General features: G+C 29.1%; 1 protein-coding gene across 1 annotated transcript; it reads left to right on the top strand.

Moving 5' to 3' along the window:
- The first annotated feature begins 19,886 nt into the window (after positions 1–19,886).
- On the top strand, positions 19,887–20,675 carry LOC137648422 (proliferating cell nuclear antigen-like). Its single transcript, XM_068381343.1, has one exon. It carries the CDS (start codon positions 19,887–19,889, stop codon positions 20,673–20,675), a length of 789 nt encoding a protein of 262 aa, XP_068237444.1.
- The last annotated feature ends 799 nt before the right edge of the window (positions 20,676–21,474 follow it).

Genomic DNA, 21,474 nt, shown 5'->3' with positions numbered 1-21,474 from the left:
CAAGTTAAGGGGGAGGAGACTGTTATGTATTATTGTAATAATGTACTGTACTACCTCAAATGCTACATGTATTGAGCGCAACATTGCATCATATTGCGTTGTTAAAACATGTTATACATTGTACATAACTGAAATAATGTATTTTGACATTTATTAATTACCTCAAAGATAGGATGTGATTCTTTTTACTTTTGTACTGTAGTAGGATTTAAGTCTTTTGAGAGCGATGCTCTTATGTTTGTTATAATGTTTTGGTTTTTGAGATTGTTTACGAGATGCTCGATACGGTTGGTGTTGGCCCTTCTTAAGAAACTCGTGTGTCAACCGAGTGTGACCAATACAGAGATGACAAAGAGACGTCTCTCATTTTTGGGGCATCATGTCATACCTCTAAGGAGATATGACATTTGTTACTTCTCTCTTTTTATTGTTTTTTTTATTGCCATCTAGACTATCCCAGTGCTGTTCCCATTTATTAAAAAACAATTTCTTGATGGTAGATAGGAAATAATTACTGGGAATGGGATACCTTCTTGGTAGCAACTCGGATGCCGCATTCTTCATCAGTAAATCTGCCTCCTCATTTCCAGACGCACCTACATGTGCTGGAACCCAACAAAATCGAACCATTATACCTCTCAGTTCAATAATAAAAAGCCATTCTAAAATCTTTAAAACTAGAGGGTTACTAGAATTAAAAACTTCTAAAGCTTGAAGAACACTCCTTGCATCACTAAAAATTATAAAATTACCCTCCTTTTCCAATGCTATTTTCTCAATAGTGGTTAGTATGCCATATAGTTCGGCAGTAAATATGGAAGCTGTTAGAGGAAGGGCACCTCTACAATTAAAACCATTACTATGTACTCCAAATCCAACGCAAGCATGAGATTTGGAACCATCAGTATATATAAAAGTCGATCCCCTATGTTCTGCAACATCTTCCATAAAAAGAGACCTGGATTCTACGTCAGTCATATTCTTCTTAACTCCAATAAAGTATTTACAAAAAGATACCTCTGGTAATATCCATGGAGGCGTTGATGATACCTTAAATGGAAGCACCTTAATTCTAATTAAATCAAGACTGTTTAATAATTGTTTCACCTGAAAGCCATAAGGTTGAGGAGATTTCGGGTACAGTTCAAAGCATGTTTAGTGCTTTACAAGGCTTGCAGTCTGAAAGGCTAATGAATTAGGGAGTCTTTGCAATCTAAACCAATAACGAATAATAGAAGACATTCGGTAAAGGTCTAGAGGGAACTCTCCAGCATCAACAAGGAGACTTCGGTTAGGTGAGCCTCTTCCTGGCTAAGTCTCACATGGGTACCCTTGTGAAAGACCTATATGCTTTCCTCAGAGCGAGGAGAGCTTGCAGAGAGTTCGTCCTGGCTTCAGCAACTATCAGACACGAACCAAGGAAGCTGATTACCTCAGGTATCTGGGGTAAAGACCTTTCCCCATAGGAACTGGTCCAAGAGGTCATTGCGAGAGCAACAACGGAGAATAGGAACCTTCTCCAAAAGTGGAGCATGTCCTCAAAAAGGAAATCTTCTTTGGAAGGAGGTCCCCAGCCCAAGAACAAAAGGGCGAAGAGACCACGAAGACCTGCACAACTCCCCGCCATGACTATGACCACGATGCCTCAGACCACCTTCCAGATGGTCCCTCAACAACTGGTAGCCCAGTCACCAGTGTTAAACCCTACCTTTGAGAGGCAGTCGACTTCCTTTCGCCCCAGTGAAAGGAAAAGGTCCTAAGAGAAGTTCTCCAGGAGATAACTTCTCTCGAGACTGAGGAGGACGTGGTCGCAGAAATAAATCCGCAGGAATTCTCAGGCAATGAGGGGTTCCAGGTAGGGGGCAGATTTCATCACTTTCTGGATCGCTGGACCTTCGATCCCTGAGCCCACAGCCTAATCACGGGTGGAAATGGAGCAGAACTCCACCCTGTTTTCCAGAATTCTTCCAACACTCCACCCCCTTGTTGGAAGAATATACCTCAGGACTCTTGAACTAGAAGGTGATAAAGAAAGCGAAGTCCATAAAGTTCCAGGGAAGGCTGTTTGTGTTCCCAAGAAAGACTCGGAGAAACTCAGAGTCATTCTATACTTGTCTCCACTCAACAAGTTCATCGAGAACAACAAGTGCCGGATGCTTACTTTGCAACACATAAGGACCCTTCTGCCAAAAGGGGCGTACACGGTCTCAATAGACCTAGCAGATGCTTACTGGCATCTCCTGATGAGTCACCTTTTCTCCTCATACCTAGGATTCAAACTACAGAAGAAGTAGTTTGTCTTCAGAGCAATGCCCTTCGGACTGAACACAGCCCCAAGGATATTCACGAAGCTAGGAGACACAATCCTCCAACAACTCACTGAAGGTTTTCAAGTGGTAGCATATCTAGAAGACTGGTTGGTATGGGCAGCATCCAAGACTACTTGTCTGCAAGCAGCCCACAGAGTGATCCAGTTTTTGGAACACCTGGGCTTCAAGATACAACAATCATTGTGGGTGGGAGAGGATGGAGTTGGTAATTGTTGGGTCTCCAATTGATTTATAATAGATGATTTGTTATTTTTTTTTTTTCAATTTTTCTTTACTGACAAAAATCTAGATTTTGGATAATTAACCAAAAATAAAATAATTGTAGTAAACATTAATACTGCTTGCACCATCAAACACAACAAACAGAGATAGAAAATATTTTTTATCCAGAAAGGATAGCCTGTAATATCATTGGTTTTGTTTTCTAAATAATTATAATTGTTGCGGTTCCAAACATTTTCATTGCATAATATTATTTGTATCAATTTTGTATTGCACGTTGATAATTCAAATGGGTCAATATTAAAAAAAGATGATTTATTTTTTTCTTCTGTAATGATCAGATATTGGCTTTTAGAAAAATTTCCTTCTTTGTTTTTATATAGTTTGAATTGATGATCCTCCCCTTTAATTTTAATGGGGATTTTAACAAAAAAGAGAAGCACGGTATTATTAACCTTTCGAACAAATGTCTTAGAAAATGTATAATATAATAAAAATTGGTCTGGATTTGGAAATGCTACGGGGCCATAATGTTTCTTTAAGCTCGTTTTTCCACGTATATGAAGTAAAAATTTTTTCATTTCCACAAATGGTAAAAAAAATGAAGATACGTGTCCGTTCATCATAATGTTTACTTCATTGATGAGTTGGTATACATGAGTGATTGTTTGTTGAATAGAAAAATATAATACATTTGCATCTTTATATGTTGTTAAATTTGAACAAGGTAGGTCCAGAAGAACATTAATTTTTTCTATGTTATCAAGCATCAAGGACTCCAAATCTGAAAATGATTTAGAAAATAATATATGTCCAGGATAATTTGAAAATTCCACCCACCCCCTTTCTTTGCTTGATAGTTTTGTATAATCATATTTTTCATAATGATTGAAAATCAAAGTTTTATCATCGCCATCATCAAACTCGCGATTAACAACGTCTGTGCCATTAATAGTTATTATTAAATTATTCAAATTATTAATTTGCTGTTCAATTTGGGAATATGTTATAAAGGAGTTGTTTAATTTACCTTGACATTTTTCTAGTTCATTTTTTACATTATCGGTTAACCCGGCAACCAAGTTATTAATATTATTATTATTATTGTATGGTATTATTAGGAAGTAACCGTTATCATCGATAAAAGTTACATTTCCTAGATACTGAAAATGATTATAATTTTCTTCGATATATTTTAGATAATTGTAATCTTGCTGTTCATTGTCATCGTGACACGTATTCAATGCAATGTTATTTGATAATAATAACACGAATAGTATAAAGGCGTGGTCTAATATTCCTTTTCTTTCAGACATTTTTTTTAATCATATATTAATGTTTCAATTTTTTAATTACCAAAATTTTCAAACTATCATTTTCAAAAAATTAATAATGAAGGATATTAATTTTCATTAGAAAAAAAAACTGCCACAAGTGCCACCCAAAACTGTTATACTGTGCATGTATAAACCAATCAATATGGAATGAAGTGCCAACTTATCTATTTATATTATTCTGATATTAAATAACTAGCAAAAAAATATATAGACAAAAAAAAAAACGTAGTTATCCACTCAATAATACTAAATAAGACATACACACCTTTTTTTATATTCAAAAAAATTTCAATTTCTTTTATAAAGATAAGAAGATACTTTTATTACATGTAGTGGTTTTGATTTGTGATATAATTATATATGTAAATTTTTTTGTTTTTAAATGCTTCATATGTAGTTGTGATTTTTTCAATTAATTGCTCTAATAACAGAAAATTTTCCTGTTTAGCCTTTTCATTGTTCATGAAATATAATTTCAATAATTCAAACAAAAAATGTAATAATATTGTGGTATAACAAAGTTCTGTTCCATTTTCATTATCATTTTTAATTTTTGAATTTGTGTTGGTGGTGAAATAAAAAAATTTGTTTATATTTTGAGCTTTTAAAACTATTTTCATGAAATTACAAGCATTAACTAAAAGTAACAGTTTCGTATCGGCTGAAATATTTTGTTTAGGGTTTTCAAAAAAACCATCAAATTTATCAAAAATATAATCTTTATCCTTTTCCCCAAGAAAGTTAATATTATTATTGATTAGAAAAACCAGTTTTTCCTTTTGATTAACATTCAGAAAACATTCGCAAATAAAATTACATATTTTTATTAGTTGCTCGGGAGGATTAGAATTGTAGATGTGTTTAAAGTTTTTGTAATATTTTTCGCTTTTATTAGTCCAAAATCCTCCTTTTTTAAAAGGTTCAATCATATAACGCTCAATATCACATAAAACGTCTTTTGCTCGTTCATTTTCCTTTGAATTCATATTTTTTTAATTTAGAGTGGAAAACTACCAAGATGTTTTTGTATTAATAGTTATCAGCCCGCTTACTTATATAACATTTTATATTATATTGAAACATATATATATATATATATATATATATATATATATATATATATATATATATATATATATATATATATATATATATATATATATATATGGCAATGAATAGCTAAATTCAAAGATTTGTGGTTATCACGATAATTTATTTAAACCCCCCAAAACACGATACAAATATTTATATAAAACAAAAATAATTGATATACAATAAATATAGGAAACATATAAATGTCAAAAAATAGGACGAAGAATGATAAAAAGAAAGGTTGTTATACTACACATAAATAAAAAGTTTGACATGTTCAATTCTATCATTTTCCCGGTAATACTATTACATTTGACACAAGTTGCTCTTTTCATAAAATCAATTATTAGTTCTTTGTCCATTTCAGGTTGATTAGAGTACATTGATATAAGACTTTGGAAGTGTTTACACTTTACACAGTTAAAAGTATAATACACGCGATATCTTATTTCATCTACGAATATTGACCGATAAACATCAACAAATAAAATAGATTTACTATCAAAATTTACAGCTGTGACATTACAGGATTGGAAACCCAAATCAACAAAACTTAGTATATCATCATTTTTTACTAAATCAAATAAATGTTTATTGAGTGGTTTTCTGTCACGATTTAAAAACCTTTCAAAACTAAGATCGGCCACAATATAAATGGTGGCCAAAGAATTGAGAACCTTTTCAAAATCTTTACATTTTTCTGTGGCTTCATTTTTTGGGGTAACAGGAAAGTCCGCTTGCTTGATATTTTGGCTCATTTTTTTTTTTTTTGTATTCTGGGTGCAATGACAGAATACTACTACTACTGCTGCTACTACTACTAGGGTTAACTAATGCCAAGTTCTAAAATCTGTGTTACGTTTGTTTTTATTTATATTTTACCATTATTTAAAAAAAAATTAGTTGCCGAATTATTCCTCATGAAATATACCTATTTTATAAATAACCATTATAACAGAATAATTTGAGAATTAAAATGTTTTCTTACAGATGATATAAATAATCAATAATATTTTAAGGTGAAGGGTAAAAATTATTAATGGTCATTGAAAATATTTTGTTAAAGATATCATCATTTTGTAATTCATTGAGTTTTTTAAATTCACTGCTTCGATTTTTATAATGATTCCATGAGCTCATTATTTGATGTTCGATTGGTATAATATCCTTCTCCTCATCACCATTACCATCATTTTTACTCGTTATATTACTTTTTGTATTTTTGTCATAGGGTGGGCGTTTCTTTTTTTTCTGTATGTTGATATTTTTTGTGGTTGTTGCTTGTATATTTTTCCTTTTTGATAGTTTTATTACTTTCATCACATAGTTTTCTTTTTTTGTTTTCTTGGATGCAATTGTAATAATACTGTTCGAAAGATCTATCCGTTGTTAAACTTAAAGCTTTGTCTAACATGCAATATGCTGGGTGCTTATCCATATAAATCTGAGAGGCATATCGTACACTAGTTAAAGCTACAAAATATAAATTCCGCAATAAATCCCAATGAGAATCCGTTTCTAAATCAATTCCCACTTTGTATTTTAAAGTTTTTCCTTGTACACTATGCGTGGTTAAAGCATAACCGAGTGTTATAGGAAATTGTTTGATGATTAAATAACCCGCGTCAGTTATGTGTTTATTTTTCAAATATTGCGTTTCAAATGAATGCCTATTTAATTTGACAATGCTTTGATGATTATCTTCATCGTTGTTATCATTATTATTATTATTACCAACCTCATCTAGTTTTTTTACTATAATGGCATCTACGTCATTAGTTTCATTGGTTAAGATTTTACATACTTTTAAAGACATTCCTTTTACAAGTCCACTAGATAAAATATTTGCCCGGCAAATACATATAGTTCCCTTTTTTATTTCTAACACTGAATCAATACCTATATTTGTGTATACATCATAATTCTTGGGAATTCCTTCGTCTATTATCGCTGGAATTTTATATATCATACCTTCTCCTTCCTTTTCTAATCGGTAAACATTTTCTTCGCGTCTTTTTTTGTTTGTGGCCACGATTAATACTTTTCTTGTGTCGGGGCATAATTTGTAGTCACTTAATGTTCCACCAATTTTTATATTTTCCCTAAAATAGTGTATCTTATTTATTAGTGTCATTTTGTCTATATAGTTTTCGTTTTCTAAAATATCACTAAAGCATGTGATAAATTTTTAAAATATACTTTCATTGTGGCTCGCAAATCTTTGTTGGGTTTTTAAGCAATGTACATTTATTTGATCGTGTTTTCCCCAATCAACATCATAACAACTCTTTAATTTTAATTCTGGTGATACGGGGGGTAATTGATTTTTACCATAAAATAATATATATATAGTTTGATTTATGGGAAACGCACAAAGTAATAAGGCGAATGATAGACTTGTTATTAAAGAGCCTTCGTCTATTAAGACAACATATATATGATCATTCTTAAAATTGTGCTTATAATATTGCATTAGGCGTTTTAGACCAACGACTTCAATTATATTTGATATCAACTTATCAAGCGAAGAATTTTTAAGGTTGCTTCTTATTTCTTTTCCGCATTTTTCAAATTTCTCAGCCACATTTTCATCAATTTTGAAATTACCAATGCCCAAAATATCAAAACAAAAGGATTTAATAGCTTGATTAATTGTAATTCCCCTTTGTTGTAGCGCTATGTAATTATTTGGTGCTACAACTGTTAAATATATCTTGTATCGGAGACCATTCCCATGAAATTGACAAAAAGCATTAATAATATTTTGCAAAAATGATTTTCCCGTCCCCGGGAGTCCGTGGCATGAATATATTGATAATTCATTAAATAGATTATTACATACCTCTTCATTATTATTATTATTATTATTTGAAATTTTTAATGCAATGTTATCCAGTGCCTGTATAAATAGGTCGTAAAAACATATTTGATCCTTGGACATGATACTTTTACATTTGTTTATAATTTTCAATTCATTACAACCAAAATCCTTTATAATTTCTTCAAGTGAATTATATTTATTGGTTTCATATAATTGTAAAATTAACGTTTCAAAAATACATCGCATTATTAAATGATGGTTTAAGTAAATGAAATTAGTTTTAAAATATTATAATATATATATAAAAAAGATATAAATATAATTATATATTAAAAGTCAAATTGATTTAATCGTGTGTTTTTATGCATTTTTGTTCAGAATAATCCTTATGAGAAATATTACATTTGTTCAATAACGTTTCAAATTTGTTTACATCCGTTAGGACATAAATTATACCGTGGATACCACCACCCATAGGAAATGTTGCTACAACACCAAAATATGTATATATATCATCGCGTTTAGTTCGAAAAACACACTTATATCTTTCATATAAATCATTTGTTTTATAGTCACTATAATAGTATACTTTATCAATAAATAAGGGGTATATCTTTAACGTCAAGATATTAAAATTAATATGCGGAAAGGGGCCATTACTCTTCAAATTACCATCGCTATTATTATCAGGATCAATAAATTCTTTTAAATAAAATGATTGATACCATAACATCATCTTTATGTTTTCTTGTTTTGTTTCACTCATTTCTATACGAGATTGAATGTTTCTTTGATTTAACCGATGATATTTAGAAATAATATCTTCATCGTTAATGGAATAAAAGTATTTTTTATTGTAAATTAATATTATTTCTCCAATACAATAATTCTGTGGCGGTGGTGTATAATAAAAAAAAAAAACTCGTAATATAACATTTTATTTTTGTAATTTAAATTCAAAATAAACCTAAGTTTATTAAATTCATTATTTTGGTGGAACAATTCAATTTCATTAATATTATTGAAAAAAAACTCAAATGATAATAATTTATAATAATACCAATATATTCTTTCGTTCCATGGAATAGCAATTTTTATTTTGGCTACATCATTGAATGAGTCTAGATACCTGGCATCTTTAAAAAACTTATTTAAGCCATCCTTAAATTCACCTGGATTCATTTTTTTTTTTTATATTAAAAAGATATGGCAGATGGAATGATAAACAATGGTTTACAAGAACACGAATTGGAATACATTGATTTACAAGCCCTAATAGATAGCTTCAATTTTGATGAAGAATCATATAATGAAAATTTTCAGATTTTTTAAAACCAGATGATGGGCAATTCAGATATTGACGGTCAAAAGTTTGATGAGATGTTACTACCAATTTATAATAATGATGATATTGATATTATCAATAACCAAGACATGAATATTGTAACGGATACGACAGAAAGCCACGGAGAAATAAATCAGCAGTCAAAACTTCAACTATTAGAGGGGATGGGCATGAAAATTAATTCAACTCCACCACAACCAACACCCAAAATCATCAAGGGTAAAGACATGAAAAAAATGCAAGAACTTTTTAAAAGTGAAAACAACTTAACAAATTTCCCCCCGAAACCTAATGGTGCTTCCAATGAAAGCAGCACTCCAAACCCCAACAACGGCCCCAGCCCCGGTAGTAGTAGTAGTAGTAGTAATGGTAATAGTAGTAGTAGTAGTAGTAGTAGTAATGACAATTTTGAATCCTTTGAGCAACCACCCCTAATATATAAAGACCAAAAAAACAATATAAAATATCAAATTATGCAAACACTTCATGGCAATAAAAGTAAGAACATTAACAGAAACAACAATGAAAATAATTTACAAAATAAATATTCATTTCAACAACCAAATAAAAATCAATTACATTTAGAGGAGAATACATCAACCGCCACTTCTATTTCTCAAAAAGAAGGAGATGAAATAAATTCGTCTTTGTATAAACAAATTCATCAACAACAACTATCACCACCACCACCACCACAGAAGCAAAAACCCACACAACCCACACAAATGACCAAACAACCAAGAGTAATAGTAAAAAGAAAATTTGATGATGAAAATGACGATGATATTGTATATCCTTTGGATAAGAAGAAACCCAAAAGTGATTCAGTTAAAAGCAACCGGTTATATATTGCAAAAAAATCTATGAAAGATGATAGTAGTAATCGACAAAGATATTTTTATCCTAATCATATTGCTTTATCATCACCAAAAAATAATCATAGTCCTAAAGATGGTGGAACCGAGTATTATCTATTTAAGAGATCGACAAAAAATACTCCCACACAATTATCTAGTTTATAGGTAATTTTTTCAGTTTAACATATAAGAATATTTTCTCTTAAGGAAAAAATAAGAAATAAAATTTTCACATCAATTTTTTTATTAATAATAATACATAAATTATTATAAATAACAATAATGACTATTTAATGATAATGATAATAACATAAACATTTTTGAAACAAATATACATACCCCAAATACCATAATTAAAAAATAAAAATGAAACAATTAGACAATAGAGCTCTTCTTTCTTCTTGTATAATAATTTTTGTGATTATTGTCATTCTGACCACTGTTATTAAAATAATCATTTTTTACATAGAATTTTATTTTTTTGTGTTTTTGTGTTATTTGTATGACAAAGCCCTTTTAAACATACTCGTTGTGCTTTACGGCAAGGACATTTTAATGTTAAACATATACTTTGACATTTACAACCATTAAACATTGTCCCTTCTTCGTGTTGTACAACGGTCCTTAAAGGCATTGATGCGTTTTTAGAAAATGGAAGAGGAGGAAGAGGAGGAGGGGGAGGGGAAGGATTATTATTAATCTTCATAATAACATTTGTATTTTCTATTATTCTTTCCATATTCTCACATTTTTCAATTGTCGAAGGAGAAAATAGATTTTTAATTATAATATTCTTATTCAATGATGCAATTCTATACTTATTTATATCTGGTAAATATTCAACAATTTTTCCTAACATATCATTAAAATTCATTTTATGAACTTTATCAACTTTGGGTATATGAATTTTAACAATTGTCCCTGGGTGGTATATTTCTAGATTATTACTATCAATATTATTCTCGCCTACCGTAACGGCGTGTTTCATGTTGATGGATATTTATTTTCTCAAAATTTCTAGCCGCTTTGAATTATCAGAAATCTGATTTGATTCTTGGAGCGTGTCCATTTCTTCTTCGTTAATAAATTGTTCTTCTTCTTGTTCTTGTTCTTGTTCTTGTTCTTCTTCTTCTTCTTATTCTTGTTCTTCTTCTTCGTTAATTCTTAATGAAATAGGGGGGTTTTGTCCAAATACTGCAAAATACGGAGAATATCCAATTGTACGGTTTAAAGCATTATTTTTTTGCATTTGTACAAACGGTAGGCCCTTTACCCAGTTTATGTTTTGATTATCCGCAATCCAACATCACATCATTTGTTCAATATCTTGGTTGGATCTTTCAACCGATCCTTGAGATTCGGGGTACCTGGGCCTTCCTTTAACAATGCTAATGTTGGGCCATATTTTATTTAATTTATCAGTAAAGTTAAATTCGCGTCCATTATCTGATTGCAAAATTTTTGGACAACCAATTGTCGTGAAGATATCTATTAAAATATTAACAACAGACGTTACATCTTTATTAACCAATGGTCGCAGAATGCAGAACTTTGTCAAATGGTCTTGATAATTTAGAATATATCTAAATTCACAAACATTTATTGTCGACATGTCAATTAAATCAACCTGACCCCTCTCACCAAAACCATTTGATATGATTGGATGAATTTGGTTATTGTTTTTAGAAGAAATATTTGACCTTTTCTTCAAACAATTATTACAAAGAGAAATAAATAAATGGACTTGATATAAAGAAATATTAATTATGCCATTTGTTTTAAGATTATGTAGTGTTCTTTTTTCGCCCCCATGTCCACAATTTAAATGAGATTTGAAAATATTATCCCATATTTCTTCTACTGGAATAAGATATGAAGAAGTAGGGTAACGAGGGTTACTCGACTTTTTTTAATCAATCTCTCCTTACCCGCGATAACTCCGGTTTTATAGTTCCGCAACAGATAATAAGACATGGCTGGTTTTGTATGATGATTCAATTCACTTTCTTTAATTATACTTATATATTTATCTAATGCTTCATTGTTTACCATTGATCTAGATATTATTTGTTTTGTGTTGGAATTTCTGGTTTCTTTCCCTCTCCACGGATACTTTTCTTCAAGCTTCTGATAGAAGATTTTCTTTTTTTCATCATAATTGGTTGGCATTTTAATGTTGGTTATTTATTAATTTTTGGGTCTTCAAAATTTCATGGCACGTCGGGTACCTAAAAAAAAATATACTTATATATATATGTGTGTAATCACATAAAAGCAGACTACTCGTTAATACTTATCATACTTGTTTTGGAATTTATATCGCATTTTCAAAAACAATGTTTAACCAAAGAAAAAATAATAAAAGTGTCATAATCAAAAAATTATTGCGTGATATGGTAATCAAATCTGATGATTCTGATGTTTTGGATTTAGAATATATTCCAAAATCATTCACCGAAAAAAATGGATATTTTTCAATAAGAAGACTAAGAGAAATACAAAAAAATTTTTTTTGAAAGAACTTTGAATGAACTATATGAAAATTCCAAAGAAAAATTGGTAATTATGACCAATTCCACCACCCGCAATTTAAAATTTTTTAGATTACACGATAATATTACTAAAATGATATTTTGATCAATAGAGGTTAATTGTAGATTGATATCTCATTTTGATGGAACAAAAACTAATATAAGTGAAAATGCACCATCAAATACAAACTTGAATAGAATAAGTAATATCAAATTTAAAGGAGACCTTCAGATATTGATTGAAAATTTACTAAATAGATGCCTAAGTGATATTTTGAGTGTTACTGATTATGACAAAAAGGCAATAAGAATGAATTATGCCTCGGCGTACGTCCCGCTTGGTTGTAGGGATTATTGTACACTTCCGTGTAAAAATATAGAAAAAAAAATACTGGAATCTGATGCAAACGTTTCCAACCTATTTTCATTACACAATAATAATTTTAAAAATTTATTTCAATCAAAAGATACAAATATATGTTTCTTTAAAAGACAACCCATTGGAAAAACATTTATTCCTTTTATAAACAGAAATAATAAGGAAAATAACAAAGAAAGAATAACCAAGGATAAAACCAACAGTGATGATGATGATGATGATGATGATAAAGCTGATGAATACGATTTTTATTCTAACAACAAACAAAATGATCTATCATATGAATATTTTAGTCAAGATATAAACCCAGAAAACGATTATATATTTGATAATTGTTATGTTAAAGCTACTCAAAATATGAAGGAAGATTTAGAAGCGTCTATTTTAGGAATATATAATCTCGAGGCTTTTAATGAAAACGAAATTTTTTTGTCTAGTATAGGTAATAAATCATGTACAGCACTGATGGACTTTCAGCTAGAAAAAATTGGTATCAGCCATGCTGGATTTAATTTATATCTTAATCTAAGAAATGTAAATTATGCGCCAATATTTTATACAAATATTACTAGTGAAAATCTATTACCTTCGGTTGATGAATTCTCATAAATGAAGTTAAAAATAAACCAGAATATCAAAAATATTTAATTGATAATAGTATTGTCAAAAAATTAATATTTGTAATTGGGTTACTAAGAATGAAATTGAATCAAGCGACGATGAAAAGGAAATATCATCGAGCGACAATGAAAATGAAATATCATCAAGATTTTGTATTGATAATGATAATGATAACGACGATGATGACGATGAAGAAGAAGAAGAAGAAGAAGTTTGCAGTCAACCAAAAAAGCGAAAGACGCAATAGAAATCTCATTATTTTTCAATCGTCATCATTTCATCAATAAATTAAATGAATTAGTTCCAGTTCGATGAGGGATACACATAATTGTTGAACTAATAAAACTACATAGATTATCACGCAATTGATTTTCGGGTGATATTTTAATTAAATAATTCTTTACATTTTCAAATGTATATTTCTGTAATACATTACAAGGAAATTTCATTCCTTGGCGGTTGATTGGATTATATCGATTACCCGTCAAAATGCCCAAATAAGAATGAGTGTTGCATTAATTTGTGGATTATTTTTTTCGATTTTTATATATAACAAATTACTAAGATTAATAATACTAGTGATGTGTCCTAACCATTTATCAACCTTTCTTATGTCTGTTGAATATACCAAATATAATTGTTTATTATTGCTAATTAATCTACATACATCAAATAACCACATTGGTATACCAGGAAAAACTGGATGGTTGATAACTAATCCATATCTTTCAATACCATCACTTAGCATATAACTAACATAAAATTTACTTTTTCTACAATCAATGAAATGGGCTATAATTGAAAACATATTAATATCTGCTATAAAAATATCATCATATTTATATTTGGAACCAAGAATTGTTTCAATAGGAATATTATCATTGATTAGATATGTATGTATATATTTATTAATCAGAGTATTTTTGTTATCAATGTTTCCTTCGTTTAGTGCTTTGTAATACATTTTAGAAATGAATTCGTACAATAAACCATTTTTTTTATCATATCTAGAGGACTTTCTAGTGATATTTTTATTGTTCTGGTTTCTTTCCCGTTTTTTATTTTCAAGATATATATCCATATCTAAATGTGGATATATATATATATTGATGATTTGCGTTTTTATCATCATTTAAGAAATTTTCAGTATCATTCTTAATAATTACAGAATCATTTTCACTAGCTTTTATAATGGTGTGGCTTTGATCAAATTGAGCGTGTTCAAGAGTTTTCCATACAATGGCTGATATATCTGTGCCAGGCTCATATAATTCCATTTTATGTATGTTTGTTTAAATAATAATATTAACTCCAAAACAATTTGTTTGTTTATTTATTACTTTTATTTTTTTTTTTTTGTAAAGTCGGTGTGCGATTGTAATGTTTTTTTAAATATCATTATTATTATTATATTTATTATTCTTATATATATAAATTATGTTATTTTCTATCATTATTTATTATTTCAATTATATTTTGTTCAACATATAAATAATTTTTCAAATCGCACTCATCTTCTGTGTAAATGATGCTTCCAAATAAATATGGTTCTTGTTTTGGTGAGTGAGACGAAAAATTTGCTATTATATACACATATATACCTTTGGCAATAGCTGTGTCATAAATTTTTCCAACGAATTTAAATAATTCATTATTTCTGTTTGAAAAGAAATAAAGCGTATTTATTGAAGATTTATTAATTTTTAAATTGGGGGGGGGGGGGTTTGTATTATTGCAAAGACTGGCCATAGGTTGCTTTGTAGTGTACTTTACGGAGAAGATATTTGGACGATTATCTATATTATCAAACAAGGGACCGAGCAAATTAGATAATTTGTCAATGGTATCGACACACGGAACATAACTTTTAAATGTTGCTGTTTTATTTTGTTCTAAATTCATATTTATTGAATTTTTTAATTATTAAGAAAATTAAATTATATGACGATTCTTTGATTCAAATTCCGATAGATAATATAGACTCTAATTTGATTAAAAACTATCTCAAGAACAACCCAAATATAAAGAAATATAAAAAAAGATTTTATTGTCGAAAGCACCGAAAAATAAAATCTAGAAAATGCCTTCATTTATGCTGGTAATCCTAGAGCAAATTATAAATCAAATAAAAATAAACCCGCTCAACAATTTTTTTGTTTGTGTGAAAATATATTTTGGGAAAATAAAATGTATCATGACTTAAAAAAAAACAATTTCCAAAATTGGTTACTTACAAAGATTTACTGAGTAATCATTATTGTTTGAATACATTTTCCAAGGAAGAATATGATTTATGTGATAATTTATCGGTGGTCAAGATAATAATAGAATATAAAAACGGGGAATTAATGGTTGATAATTCAAATACTTTATGCCATTTTTGGCAACCACATTTGGTTAATAATGTGTCTGTAATATTACAAGATTTTTTATATTTGTGTTCGGTTTGTCTAGAGGATAATTGTCGTGCGGTTAATTCATTCGTGCATAGGTGTGGTCATATTATGTGTTTGTCTTGTGTTCAATCTAAAATAAATATTTATCCCAAAATCCCACACAAAAACCTTTTAAATGAATGTCAGTTATGCAGAGGAAAAAATATAGATATTGAATAATAACAAAAAGATTTCTTATTTGCTACCCAACGTACTGCCGCTATGAAGTTTAGTAATCATAATAAAAAGACGAGTGTATAATGATAATATTCAGAAAATAAAAAAATTCTATACAATTCACCCCAATTTCTTTATTGTTCATATTTAAAAAATAACGAAACAACACATCAACTTTATAAAAAATGAATATAGAACAAGTGGATAATAATTTATTAAATCATATAATATCAAAAATTCAAAAATCCTATTATAACCTTCCAGGATTTACTTATGATACTTCGGAGTTGACATTTTGTTGTAGGCATTTGGATAAGGAAATATTAAACAGCATGAGTTTATCACCATTTTATGGACAAAGAAATCCTCTACTGAAAACATCTACATTTTTTAATATTTTTCGATATATAATAGACAACATAAAACGTGTTTTACAGGAGTCAGATGATATTAGACCATTTGAATATTATTTTGATAAACTTAAATATAATCCAATTGAAGATATTTATGAGGCCTTGTGTTTTGTTTATTACTTAGACGCACATGAAAATTATATCAACGATACAAAAGAATTTGATGGTTTAGTAGTGGAAAAATATCCAACGAAGGATGAAAAAATATTTTCCGGTAGTAGAATGGAATATTTAATTCAAAAATTAGATTTAGATTGGTAGAATAAAACAAGAAAAAAAGCTAAGATTTTTTCTATAGACACCGAAAGAAAAAAACACATTGGCAATATATTTATATTGAATGATGGATTAATGGATACTATTTTCAAGCATAACAAGTATGATCAAAATTTATGGGATTACACCGGCGAGGCATATATTAACATAAAAGAGAACGGGGCTGTAATTATTGAAGCCATATATGCTGGCCTTATAACTAACAACGATGTTACTCAAATTTCACAAATTCTTGGAAAAGGATTAAAAATAGAATCATCCCCAAATCAAATAGCTGCCCTTATTTACATAACTATTTTTTCATATAGGATTTTGTATTTTAGTTATATAAGATCGTCAAAATTTACTTAAAGGTGAAAATGTCTAATATTTTATTTGAGCAATCATAATTTTCATTCTTCACAAGTTGACAATACATTGGTAAATAATCTGACCAAATTATAAAATCGTCATTTCGAATTTTATTGCCCAATTCTAATACAAATTTTAAACACAAACAAAAAATATTCAAAGTTTTATTTATTTCAGCATGTTTTTGTAATTCTTTGCGGAATATGATAGGAATCTGATGTTTCATAAAATCCAAGCACGACATAACATTTAAACACGCATTTTCGAGATTTGGAAAATAATGTTCTTGATTCTCATTAATCATATTAAATATTTTATCTCTATCAATAATACCCCTCGGATATGCTAGAATTATCCTTTTAAAAATTTCTATATCTTTAGTAAAAAATAGGAAATGAAAATAGGAGTATTTTAATCTAAAAATTATTTGACTGTATATAAAAAGATAATAAATTTTTTCTTTAATTTGTAGTCTAATAATCAATAAAATATCATTGTTTGAAATATGGACACCATAAAGTATATCTATATTCTTAATTTCTAATGACATTTTAACGAAAAAATTATAATATGATAATTTCAAATCCTTTTTTATCCAATTATCACTTCCATAGTAAGGCGAAACAGTATAAAATGATGTGGTCTCTTTTTTTTCGATGGGAGTAGTCATGATACACCTTTCGTGTGTTAGGGGTATAACACACTTATTATATTTTGAAAATTCACTATCCGTAAAAGGTAAAGATCGAGGGGATGTACTATTCAAGTCATTAAAATAATCCTTTAAGAAACCTTCCATATCGACGGTTGTTTCTATTCCTGGAACAAATGATTTAAAATTTGGATGGCCACTATCCATTTTGTTAATAATATAATATAAGATTTTGATCACCTTATTAAATTTTATCAAATAACAATTTCAAAACACAAAGAAACTATCTTTTGAATAAATATGCGTGTATATATATATAATATTAATATTTATACTAAAAAATATTATCGTTTATTATTATTATTATTATTATTATTATTATTATTATTATTATTATTATTATTATTATTATTATTATTATTATTAACGGTGTAATTATTCAATTGTTTAAGAATTTTCTCAAAATATTGTTTTATGGTAGTAAATAGGAAAAGTGTGATATAGTATAAATAATATGTTAAAATTTATCACGTTTAATAAAAAAAAAAAAATAGTAAAATGTGGGTTGAAATGAATTAAATCCTAGAGCTAGTCACATTAAAAATATGACTAGTAACAAATATTAAATATTTCACGGAGTAAATGATGAGGTACATAAAAAACCCACCCACCCACCCACTCACTCACTCACTCACTCACTCCTAGCCCCCCTCCCCCCCCCCTCCTATCCGCCCATTCTCAGCCCCCCTAAACAATAAAAAGAGTGGCGATTAAAGCTAGTTGGTTAGTAAAGCACGCCGCAGCCATGGCTGAGGACGCAAATCAACTCTTTGTAGATATATTTATAAAAACCGTTACAACCAACGACAAAGTTTTAAACCCAGTTTTAGATAGTGACTGTATCTTTAATCTTTTGAAAATTCTTTATCCAGCGGCAACCGAAAACACTTTAAGTTTGTTAAAAGAAAACGGACTCAAGGAAATATTATCAAATATATCACCATTTTCATCGTTTTCATATAAAAATATAGGACTTTGTCTCGTTCCAATTTATGAAAAAGATAACATTAATAAAGAATATATGAAATCAATACAGAAGGATTTTTCGAACTTTACGATTAAAACTATCCCACAATCTCAAACCGAACACAATCAAATAAATGAATGGGCTAAATCTTGTGGGTGGGTTTATCAAAATAATAATAATAACAACAACAACAAGAATAATGAAAATTTTGTTGGAAATATCGAAAATCTAAGTCACCAAAATATTTTGGTGAATGGGTATATAAATTTAAACATTTTGATACTGAATTGAGAGATTTTCATGTCAGGCCTAATAAAACAAGGAAAATACTCACGATGAAAAGATGTGAGATAGTATCCCTTAAAAATTATGCTGATACATTTGGTAGTCTTATTTGTAATGTTTATGAGCTCCCCTATAAAAATAACGATATGAATATGATAGTCATTTTACCAGATAAGATTTGTTCTAAACATGAATTATTAAAACAAGTGATTACTAATTATAATAAAAACAATATTCATGAAAAACTGAAGAAAACTAACAAAAAAATAAACTTTACGCATATATTTATGCCAAAATTTCATATTAATAACAGTTTTATACTAAATGACACTTTTATAAGAATATCAAAATTGGCTCCCTTGGTATAAAATGCCAATTTGCGGGGAATTTTACGAGAAAACGAGAACACGCGGCCACGGCCCGTTAATACCATTATTGAAACTTGTATTTATATTAATAATGATGAAAATGGAACTGAAATGGACGCACAAGCAAATGCCTGCTGTATGGATGGTGGACCTAATTATTATAAGCCTTTGAATTTGAATAAAACCTTTGTTTACAGTATTCACGATACTAAGTCTGGAAGAATAGGCATTTTGAGAATTTTTACATAAATGTAAAAAAAAAAAAAACGAAAATAAAAAATTATCAGGGTTATTTTCCCTAGCTTTTATATTTATAGTATTACTAATATTTATAAATGTGCGTCGATATTCGCACAAATTCTTTACAATGTTTGAAGCCCGCCTCGTTCGAAGCAGCATTCTCAATAAAGCCACCAATGCCATCAAGGAGTTGTTAAATGAGGCGACATGGGTCTGTACAGAATCTGGCATTCAACTACAGGCCATAGATACCAGCCACGTTTCTCTGGTATCTCTTAATCTACTAGTCGAGGGTTTTGATGAATACAAATGCGATCGCAATCTAGTTATGGGAATAAACATCTCCGTTATGTCCAAAATATTAAAGTGTGCTAATGACGATGATGATGTTGTAACAATAGAGGCCAAAGACGATGCGGATACGATCGCATTTATCTTTGAGTCTCGCAGTCAACAAAAAAATTCTAAGTATATAATGAAATTAATGAATTTAGATCAAGAATATTTAAGTATTCCTGATATTAATCACAATTGCATAATTAGAATGCCATCAAATGAATTTTCCCTTGTCTGCAGAGATCCTAGTCAATTTGGAGATTCCATAAACATTGCTTGCATTAATGATTGTGTGAAATTTTCAACGGCCGGTGATATTGGCACCGCAAATATAAAATTTACAAAAACGTCTAGTGTAGATAACAAAGAAAGGGCCGTAGAAGTTGAGGTACAAGAACCCATCAAGATGACCTTTTCGTGTAGATACCTTAATTTGTTTACCAAAGCTACTGCCTTTTCTCCTAGGGTATCTCTTTCCGTGTCCCTTAATATGCCTATGGTTGTGGAATATAGTATTGAAGGCGTTGGCAACATTCGCTATTTTTTGGCTCCAAAAATAGAGGAAGAGAATAATAGCTAAATATTATTTTCGTAAATTGCTTTAACAACCGTTGTTATTTCGTTATTACCACACTGTATTAGTGTAGTTGTGTTTTGTATAAGTGTTTGTCCAGTAAATTTATTTGTATATTAATAACAATTTTATTAAATTATTTCTATATTTAGATTATTGAGTTTTAAATATGAAATAATTTAGTTTTCCTATATCTATTTTATATCTTTTCTATTAATTTTATTAAATTTATAAGAAGGGACGCTTGGAATATATGGACTATGAAAAATAATAAGAAAATTAAAATTAATTAATAATTATAAAAATAAAGATAGATCAATTTTTTAGAAAAAATTAGTCAGAAGATAATTATGAGCATGTTGTTGGGGTGCTATGACCAAGAGATATTTAATGATTATTATCCAAACAATATCTTTACTCATCCAAATTTTAAACAAATTTACGAAAGAAAAGACATTGCAGAAGAATATCACGTTCATCAAAAAATACTTTTTCAGTGTACAAATCAAATGTCATATAAAAAAGAAATGCTACCCAATAAACAACAAAACTTTTTATCATACAAACATTTTGAAATATTACCAGGAGAAATAGACCGGTTGTATGGATATATAGATGTTGTCGTTAATCAAAATCAATATTATCCATGTAGAACATGTTTAAGAGTTGATAAAAAACAGCAACATATGCCCTTGTATATTGAGTTTGTAGATAAAATTGGACCCCCTTATAACATTCCCGATAAAATGTTTATAACCGAGAATTTTGAAACGTTTTTTTATAGTGCACTATTTAGAATTTTTTC

Source organism: Palaemon carinicauda, chromosome 10, assembly GCF_036898095.1.
Source record: "Palaemon carinicauda isolate YSFRI2023 chromosome 10, ASM3689809v2, whole genome shotgun sequence".
Taxonomy (NCBI): Eukaryota; Metazoa; Arthropoda; class Malacostraca; order Decapoda; family Palaemonidae; genus Palaemon; species Palaemon carinicauda.
This window is presented reverse-complemented; position numbering and strand designations above follow the sequence as displayed.